The sequence below is a fragment of the Denticeps clupeoides genome, chromosome 18 (genome assembly GCF_900700375.1).
Source record: "Denticeps clupeoides chromosome 18, fDenClu1.1, whole genome shotgun sequence".
Taxonomy (NCBI): Eukaryota; Metazoa; Chordata; class Actinopteri; order Clupeiformes; family Denticipitidae; genus Denticeps; species Denticeps clupeoides.
The window spans coordinates 6428952-6439542 of NC_041724.1; the positions used below are offsets into that span (position 1 = coordinate 6428952).

General features: G+C 45.9%; 1 protein-coding gene across 1 annotated transcript; it reads left to right on the plus strand.

The window, feature by feature from the left end:
• The first annotated feature begins 1819 nt into the window (after window positions 1-1819).
• LOC114768627 (transmembrane protein 109-like) lies at window positions 1820-4721 on the plus strand. The gene is made up of 3 exons (XM_028961006.1): window positions 1820-2446; window positions 2963-3065; window positions 4271-4721. Exons 1-3 carry the CDS (start codon window positions 2216-2218, stop codon window positions 4621-4623), a joined length of 687 nt encoding a protein of 228 aa, XP_028816839.1. The 5' UTR covers window positions 1820-2215; the 3' UTR covers window positions 4624-4721.
• Window positions 4722-10591: the final 5870 nt, after the last annotated feature.

Genomic DNA, 10591 nt, shown 5'->3' on the forward strand with positions numbered 1-10591 from the left:
GTTATGAAGGATAAAATATTGTGCTCTCTGTGGTTCATCTTGGAGAATGGTAAATGGTTTAACTTAAATCAGATTTTTAAGATAATTTTAGCCAATTGCATTATGCAAAATCTTTGTAGACACCTTATCAGCAGTTTACAAAGTCTGCACAATGGTGGGTGACATCTTCGACCAAATCTGATTAATATTGCCACTGCACATAAATAACAAGTCAGTCTTGATATTGTCCAAGTACATAAACAAGTGCATAATTAATATTCTATATTCCATTTACTTTATTCATTTATTAGAAGTTTATCCCATGACACTCTATAAGGGGTGTTCAATTTACTCACTCTCACTCACTTTCCACAACACTTCCACCTTCACTCACACTCACCTACAGACATTTCACAGCCTCTAATTAACATGGTATGCATGCCTTTGGACTGGGAAGAAACTGGTTCGGAATAAGGTTAATATTCGGTTTGGTAGTTAATTTGAGTAGTTGAGGTTATAGTTCAATTGTTCAGTTACGAATTTAAATTATGTTACAAGGTTTGCTGTAATGTTTAAAACTGTTACAGGTGTCAATGGAGGAGCATCTCATTCAATTTGTCCATGCAACAAGACATTTAAAAAAAAAAAAATAATTCATGGCAGTGGTGGCCAAGCGGTTAAGGAAGCGGCCCCGTAATCAGCAGGTTGACTGTTCGAATCCCGATCCGCCAAGGTGCCACTGAGCACTGACGACAAATTTCACTGTGTGCACCGTGTGCTGTGCTGCTGTGTATCACATGTGACAATCACTTCACTTAAAAACTTATCGTGTTAAGCACACACTTGTCTCCACCTTACAGTTGGACTAGGTGATATAATGACATTCATTCAAATTCTGACAGACAAACATCTTACATTATGGACCAATGAATTTATTGCTCGTTTTATAGTGCTCAGTGTGCTCTAGTAGATCATTCCAGTCCCTGGCCGTAATTTTGTCTTCCATGCCATGTGTGTCAAACAGTTCAGTTTTTAAGTGCCTGACACAAACATTCATCATGGTTGGTATGTGTGATGCCCGCGCCCTTCCCTTTTACACCCCAGCTGCTGCTTGTTTATCATCCATTGTGCATATTGCAGACCCCCCTGTCAAACTGCACAACTCATTACACGTAAACCTGGATTTTTTTTTCGCATGTGGGAGTCAGCCATACCTTCTGAACCTTTCAAAAGTGCAACCTGGATTCATTTTTATCAGATACAAATCGAAACATCCCCATGTGGCACATTATTCCCCAGACGGACACACGTATGGAATCAACTGAGGAGGCGTTTCACACTCTCGGCCGTCTTTAAGTTAAGATGCTTTTCCAACACTCCTGAAAGAGTCACAGTGTTGACACCTTGATGCTACATCTCCTTCATTCGTGTTCATGATATGATGACAGCAGCATGCAATGAGAGGCGAATGGCCAATGCGATCCATGCAACATACGTTCTCCTCTTCTGTTAACAAAAACGAAAGTTAATATGGGTCCTGTTTTAGATTGCTCTGCAGACTGGAGGTGTAGATGGTAAAAAACATCTAGTTTCAGCTGGTCTAACTTGCAGGTCTAAAAACATACCTCAAAGCTGGCCAAACTAACCGGTCAACCACCTTAAGCCGGTCATGCTGTTTCTCCAGGCGTGGAAGTCCTGGAATACTGCATGGTTTAAACTAAAGTCTGCAAAAGCAACCAAGCACTTTCAGCTCAATGCACTAAACTCGTTAACCACAAGTCCCGTCGTGCAAATCCTCGAGATCCGTGCATTCCTGCACCAGTCCAACCAGCTCGGGGCCGCGCGCTGCGTGCGCACGTAGCAGGAGATCGTGCTGGTCTCACGAGGAGCTGCAGCAACGAGCTGCTGGGACTTATCGCTCTCTCTCCCTCTCCCGGATTTACTGCCGTCCCCTCGACCGTACAGGACAAGGAAAACTGGAGCGACGACTGCGCTGGGGATTCATAGCTGTGGTGATTGATATGTGCATATCGAATTTCATCTGAATGAGAAAGAAACTTCATCTTTTCAGCACAGCCTGCAGGGTCAAATCTAAATATAGTCTGAGGGAGTTGCTGCGTGCTCACGACTGCAGATTTATTCAAGACAGGTCAACACTGTGGATGTATGTGTTAAAATCCAGGCATTCATAGAAAGATTTATCATTTTTAGCATAAGCACCTGGTTTATTGTCCAAATGGATCTGAAGCTCAGTTTTAAGCATGCGTCCTCATGCACCGATAAGGCCGCCGTTGTCTTGCTGCTTTACGCTCTGCTCGCGGTTGTGGCATCCGACGTGAAGGTTGAGGCTCCAGCTTCACCCCCAGCTTCATCCAGACTTCAAGCTCTGCTCTCGGACACTCGAGAGGGACTGGTTCACTATGTGGAGGCCATTGCAGGAGCCAGTGTTGTTCAGAAGAGCCTCGAGGTGAGAAGGATCCACTGTGAGCAGTTCAGGGTGGGCATTGGTGTGGAAATAAGTGCATTTTAGCAGTTTTCAGGTTTGCTTATGCTTCTGAACGGTACTGCAGCCACTGACACTTGTTGAACTTGGCAGCCATATGTGAAGGCATGCAGTGACAGGTGCTCAACACTTGTTCTCTCCTTGACTGACGCAAGACAGAGAGGACCTTTATATGGCTCTGAGCGCGTTGGGCATGTGAATGAGTTATGGGCCCGGGCTGCGCAAACACACACCCTGTCCATCAATCTCCACCATAAAGAAATTTGTGAGGACAGTGAAACATTGTCTGTTTCGTCGCTGAACAGACCAGTCATGTCAGAACTTGGTCACTGAAAATAAAGGGGTGATGCCATCATCTTTTGATAGTTTTTTTTTTTTATTTACTGTATATGTAATTTCCATTAAATGTATCATTCACTGTGGAAATGGAAAGAAGTGTGAAGCAATAATCTATTTCTTGTTCAACTTGTTTTCCCAAAGGTACTGGAGACGCTCACCCAGGTGGTGGTGGAAGGTGCAGCCAGTGGCTTGAACGTTATTGCTGTTTATGTTGCTGAGATCCTCAGAGCCTTAGGAGTGGATGGTGTGTATCTACCAGCAGAACGCATACGTCCACATAACCTTTATAGCGATTGCCTCAGTCCAGGACACATCAGAAATGCTTCATATGTATGTAGGGTGGTGACCAAACCCCATATCAGGTCAGACACTTTGGCATTTTAAATGCTGTTCCCCACACTTTCTCTGTGACAATATTTGACAGCATAAAAACGTGCTGTTGTGTCCTCGGGCAACCCTCATATCCAGTACAACAGCAAAGTTCCCTCTGAAGAGCGGTTTGTCCGGGTGTAAGAACGCACGGCATGTTATTACAAGTCATGAGACTTAACATGGCATGTCTTTAGATTTCCTTAAAGAAAATCAGAGATGTCAGAGTATAAAGTGAAGTTTGGGATAAACTTTTATTCAGTTGTGGGGAATCTTCCACCATGAATGCAGTCCAAAAGTCACATGTCCTGTAAAGCTGACTTAATGTTGTTCAGGAGACCAGCCTAAACTGTGCCTAAAAGTCTTTACTCAACCTCAACCCATCGGCATTGAGAGATCATATTATTATTGCATGCCATTTAAAAAAAAAAAAAGGTGGGACTCATTCAAGGTTTCTCGTGTTTTTTGGGGGCAGCGGTGGCCTAGCGGTTAAGGAAGTATCCCCATAATCAGAAGGTTGCCGGTTCAAATCCTGATCCGCCAACGTGCCACTGAGCAAAGCACGGTCCCCACACGCTGATCCCCGGGCATCTGCCATGGCTGCCCACTGCCCATTAAGGGTGATGGTTAAAAGCAGAGGACACATTTCATTGGTTCACGGTGTGTTGTGCTCTAGTGTATGGCAATCACTTCATTTTCACTTTTGTTCTTGTGAAAAGACCATTAAAATGAAAAGACAGAATAACAATTTTTGCTTCACTACGTGGACCTCATATCATTGTAATACCATTGTAATTCCCACTTAACCAGATAGATAATACCAATGTGATCCCAAGCCCCATATGGTTATTGTTAACTCAAGCTCGGCTATAAATAAACCAAATGATCTATTTCTGACAAATTACACCCCTAAAATGAATTGAAACTTGAATTGTAGTTTTATATTCATGTGAAATGTCTGTAATGAGATTAAAAAAAGGTACTTGAACTTCATTCCTTCCTGTGTGTGTACTTTATAATGCACTAGAACTACAATTATTAATAGCTTTTTATTCCCATCTTGGTCTCTCTCCACTCCAGCTGAAGTTCCTCTCCACCACTTCACACCAGAGGGCATAGCCTGTGTAGCTAAGTGGGGATTGCTGGCTCTGATTGGCTACTGGCTGTTGTCTGTGTTCCTGGGCCTGGCCGTGTCGGTGCTGCGCCGCCTGTTCTGGCTGCTGAAAGCCGCCTCCGCCCTCTGGCTCTTTGTCCTGATCATCAGTGACTCCACCGCCTCCTCGGACACCACGGCCCTCCGGCTGGCTGGGCTGGTGCTCGGTTGCGCTCTGCTGGGCCTGGCCTCGTCTGGAGCCGGCGGGCAGGGGGACAGTCTGCTGGAGAGCCGTCTGAGCACACTGGAGGGCCGCGTTAAAGTGATCGAGCGGGGTTAACGGCAAAATCACGAGCAGAAATGTGTGTGAAGTGACTGGGTGTGGGTCTGTCTGTGATTTAATGAGTTGAAATAAAGCGACGGATTGTTTAAATTTAATATGTGCGCAAGTTCTTTTGTCAAAATGTTAGATACCAATCAATAAAGCAACAAGGATGGGGAGGTGTTAACGAAAATGGGTTTATTGTCCAAAATAATACAGATTACTGTATTAGCCCGATTATAAGACTTTTTTTTTTTTAACCCCCTTGAAAATGCATCATATTATATTTGGAGTTGTCTTAAATGCAGGCCAGTACAGTACATTACATGAAATCATACAATCAATTTAAAATATATATATATAATAAATAAACCAAACTAAGTTACAAACACAATCCATCTGAGCCATTACAACTCACAGAGCGGTACACAAAAGAACATAACACACAGAACAATAATTGGACTTATAGTCTCCCCTCATTCGTCAACAAATTGTATCCTGCTGCCAACCACACCCTTGTAAGTGGTGGCAAAGGACCTCCCAACACAACAGAAAAAAGCTAATGGACCTTGCAGATTAATATATGCATAGAATGGATTTCACTGTACAGAAAATACAGTGAATACAATTACATAAGACAATAAACACTTTGAATCCTTGAACTTGCAAAATTCTGTGTGGAAAAGCTTTCCGGTTTTAATAAACAACTGGTTGAGAATAACACATCGAACCAATGGAGAAGCTGCTCGATGCAGTTCCAAAAATTCAACAAAGCCCGGACCTGAACCTGGGCCGCATGGCTTGATGCACCATGAAAATGCTGATACCAGAACAACGTCCATGGAATGTTTCGTATGTCATGGCCACTTTGGAAAAGTTTCCCAAATTATTCCCAATGCTGAAAAGTTATTAAATTATTAAGAACATTTTAAAAATTGTAACATTTATTTATGAATATTATTTATAACTTACCCTACTTGAGCCTGCACTGGTTAATCACAGAGTAAAATAAATGTGTTGCAGAGAGCATGATGTCGCATGATGTTCTGTGGACTAGTTCTCATTCATCTTCCATCTACAGCTTCAGTGTGGGGAGCCTCACCAGTGCGGAGCAGGGGACTCCCATGTGCCTTGTTGCTTCACTCACTCGACTGCACCTAGGGCGCACGCCTCTGGATGGCAGGAGGAAACCGGAGAACCCGTAGGAGACCTATGCCAACACAGGGGGAGGAGCTTGTAATCTCCGCACAAGGTCCGAGAGAGGGCATAACCTCACAACTTACTGTGGTCACAGCACGATGCATGGGAGCAGAAACGGAACTTGGGACGCCTGAGGTTTGGTCAGTATCGTATCCGTGTTTTACACCTTTTATTCTACAACAAAGGTCTGGATGTTACTGAGGTGGTTAATGGATGTCAAGGAGGTGTTTTTTTTTAAGAACCTTGCAAAATGTTGTACTCGACGACTACATCCCAGCCTGGCCGAGTTCCTGCGCGCAGGAGCTGTCCGTGGGCTTCGTGGCCGAGCCCAGGTCTGCGCGGGGGCTGTCGGGAAGGGTCTCTGCGTTCCCCTGCGCAGGCGAGGTCCACTTCTGACGCTCACCTGCCCACTGCAGGCGCTTCCGGCGGTGGACGGGGATGACCGTGGGCCCCCTGGCCGACCTGCGTCTGCCCAGCCCCATGCGCAGCAGGCTGCGGTGCACCGTGTGTTCCGACACCTTCTTCTCGTGGTCGGCGTTGAGGGTCTCGGCGATCTGCGCCACGGTGGCTTTACCGTCGGACTGCACCAGGAAGGCCAGCCTCCGCTCCTCCTGCTCGTCGATGAGCCTCGGGCGCCCGACGCCCTGTCGCCGGTTCACCGGTTTCCCCTCCTTGCACCACTTCTGGTAGGTGCTGACCACCGCGAACCGGGAGCAGCCCACGAGGTCCGCCGTCTGAGAGATGCTCTGACCCAGGCGTCTGGCCATTACGATCTGGCCCTTTTGAAAGTCGCTCAGGTCCTTACTTCTGCCCATTTTTATTGAGGCGGGTCGAAGAAAACGTGCACATACGCAGGCCCGGGCCGAACCGCCCTTTCCTCTGAAGACGAACCGGAGCTCGGTGGGCGCCGGAAGGGGAGATCCTGTAACGACCCAATCCAGTACCAACGTGCTCAGTCCAAGCAAGTCTTGAGCAAAAGTTACCGGCGGGCTGAGGGGCGTCGGACCGCGCACTTTCAAAACGAGCCGGATGAAGACGCCCGGAGGTCCGCGCCGCTGCCTGGTGGGCGAGACGCGTCCGCTCAATGTGCGCATGCGCAATGGCCAGGACGTATCACGTGACTTTCGGAGTACGCATGCGCTGTCCAGCTCGGGTAGCGACACCACGCACACTGGCGGGGAATGTCGTCCTAGTGAAGCTCTTCTCAACAAAATCTCTTCATTCGGAGCACCCTGCAACATCGCCCGCACACACGCACAACGTCTCTTTTTTAACTCATTTGTTCTTCTTTTTGAAGGTTCTCAGTCATCCAGGTCACTGTGGTCCAAAACATTGTTAAATAGTTAACGTTGTACAATTTGTGATTTCCCATAAATTCTTTTTTTTTTGTATAAATAATTTTAATTTAAACATGGTTAATATGGTCATTCTTGTTGGTAAATATCATATTCACAGTATGAGAAATTCTAAGCCCTCAATTTAAATGTTTTATTTATTAATTTTTTTACAAAAAGTAAAAGTATCTGCTTTCGATTGTACAAGCCTCCACACCCCCTCATTTTTATTACATTTTTTTTTTGTTTAATTGTTCATTCAATTTATAAAAATTTTATTAGTAGATTAGTTGTATTTGTTTATATTTATATTAGTACTGTTTCATCCACGAGATACTGTATTTTTTCCATTTACATGTTTGGTAGACACACCGGGTTCCTGCTGCTGCTGCTACAGCGTAAAATTGGCTGATGAAATATAATAATGAATACAAATATTAAAAACCAAGAGCTCCGGAGAACGACCCCGAGCATAGCAGCCTATGAAAATTATTACTCTTCTTTTTTTTTCCGCAATGACCGATGGGTGTGTTTAATTTATTTTCAACTTCCGGCGACGTGATGAGTCGCCATGTGCTTATGCTGCGTCCTGTATTCCGTTGAAAATAAACAGTATTTCCGGCTCCCAGTGGTATAGGAATGTTAACTTGTGGAGTCTTAATCAACAAATTCCAACGAACACCCGCTGCAGCTTCTCTGGAAATTCTGCAAGTGAAGCAAAGTCGTAAAAATGGTTTATGAATTTACGGTGAAGGGATAAACTGTTGTTCGCATGTAGTTTACTACCTACGGTCTAGAATCTTGACACTGGTGACTAAATAGAGGAGGATCGGAATTTGGGAATCACAAGATCACAAAAATCTACAAATCTGGCTGTCAAGACACGATATTTGTCATATTTTCCCCTCCCTCAGAAGCTAAAAGATTAAACAGCACACGCTGAACAGGTTCACACTGTACCGTAAGATATTGCAATTTATTTGAATAAATAAGGACGTCTTATAGTAATTTCTTTTTAATAAAACTTGAAAAAGTGTCACACCCACTGTTCAAATATTTCCAATTTCCATGCATTATTTTAAAAATAAAAGAACTGACCTTCCCATGAGCCTTAAAGCATGGGTGCAGTGGTGGCCTAGCGGGTGAGGAAGCGGACCTGTAATCAGAAGGTTTGAATCCCGATCCGCCGAGGTGCGGATCGTCCCCACGCTGCTACCCGGGCGCCTGTCATGGCTGCCCACTTCTCACCAAGGGTGATGGTTAAAAGCAGAGGACATATTTCGTTATGTGCACCGTGTGCTGCATTTCAAAACGTCAAAGGCATCACTTCACTTTCACTTGCATAGTTATCTGTTCTCCAGACCACTGCACTAGTAATTTCTTTGTGTGTTAGACCCCTCTGCCTGTACGTTAGCATGTGCTTCGTTTTCCCTTGGTAGCACCCTTCCTTCGGCTGCAGTGTTGTTGTTTGGTTGTGCATATTTAATGGTTTGTTCTGTTGTAAATAGTGTCACTATAATTAAAAGCACACTTTGTACATTTCTGTTAGTTCTCGTATGTCTCAGCCTGTTACTCTCTCCACACATTGTCATGTTTCTCACAATCACTACATGAAGACTTTTCACATTGTAAAATGTTGTACTCGACGACTACATCCCAGCCTGGCCGAGTTCCTGCGCGCAGGAGCTGTCCGTGGGCTTCGTGGCCGAGCCCAGGTCTGCGCGGGGGCTGTCGGGAAGGGTCTCTGCGTTCCCCTGCGCAGGCGAGGTCCACTTCTGACGCTCACCTGCCCACTGCAGGCGCTTCCGGCGGTGGACGGGGATGACCGTGGGCCCCCTGGCCGACCTGCGTCTGCCCAGCCCCATGCGCAGCAGGCTGCGGTGCACCGTGTGTTCCGACACCTTCTTCTCGTGGTCGGCGTTGAGGGTCTCGGCGATCTGCGCCACGGTGGCTTTACCGTCGGACTGCACCAGGAAGGCCAGCCTCCGCTCCTCCTGCTCGTCGATGAGCCTCGGGCGCCCGACGCCCTGTCGCTGGTTCACCGGTTTCCCCTCCTTGCACCACTTCTGGTAGGTCCTGACCACTGCAGCCCGGGAACAGCCCACAAGTTCTGCTGTCTGCGAGATGCTCTGACCCAGGCGTCTGGCCATTACGATCTGGCCCTTTTGAAAATCACTCAGGTCCTTACTTTTGCCCATTTTTCTTCCTGCGTAGAAAAAAGTTTTTTTGAAAAAGATTAGAAAAACAATAGCACATATACAGACCACCCTTAAAGTATAGCCCCAGCCGACTAGTCAATGAACTACTGCCTCATCTATAATGTTCAATATGGATAATGTTCAATATACAATGTTCTTTGTACAATTTAGTCTCCAACTGCTCATATTTTCATAGTCACTGTACTGCACATTTCATCCCACACTAATTCTGATTAATTCCATACATTTTATTTCACATTCAGAAGGGCGACTTGTTGGTAGTACATCTGTCTGTATATGTAAATAAATTGCTATTCTATTCTACGTATGGCTCTATGGTTCTATTGTTAGATCCACATACTTTCACGACTAACCTGCACATAAACACAGAGATCCACACACTCACACGACTAACCTGGACATGACTAACCTGCACGTAAACACAGAGATCCACACGCACACACGACTAACCTGGACGTAGACACAGAGATCCACACGCTGACACGACTAACCTGCACGTAAACACAGAGATCCACACTCTCACACGACTAACCTGGACATGACTAACCTGCACGTAAACACAGAGATCCACACGCTCACACGACTAACCTGGACATGACTAACCTGCACGTAAACACAGAGATCCACACGCTGACACGACTAACCTGCACATAAACACAGAGATCCACACGCTCACACGACTAACCTGGACATGACTAACCTGCACGTAAACACAGAGATCCACACGCTCACATGACTAACCTGGACATGACTAACCTGCACGTAAACACAGAGATCCACACTCTCACACGACTAACCTGGACATGACTAACCTGCACGTAAACACAGAGATCCACACGCTCACACGACTAACCTGGACATGACTAACCTGCACGTAAACACAGAGATCCACACGCTGACACGACTAACCTGCACATAAACACAGAGATCCACACGCTCACACGACTAACCTGGACATGACTAACCTGCACGTAAACACAGAGATCCACACGCTGACACGACTAACCTGCACGTAAACACAGAGATCCACACGCTCACACGACTACACTGGACGTAAACGCAGAGATCCACACGCTGACACGACTAACCTGCACGTAAACACAGAGATCCACACGCTCACACGACTACACTGGACGTAAACGCAGAGATCCACACGCTGACACGACTAACCTGCACGTAAACACAGAGATCCACACGCTCCCTATACGAGTCAGGACCGCGAGCTGGTTTCGT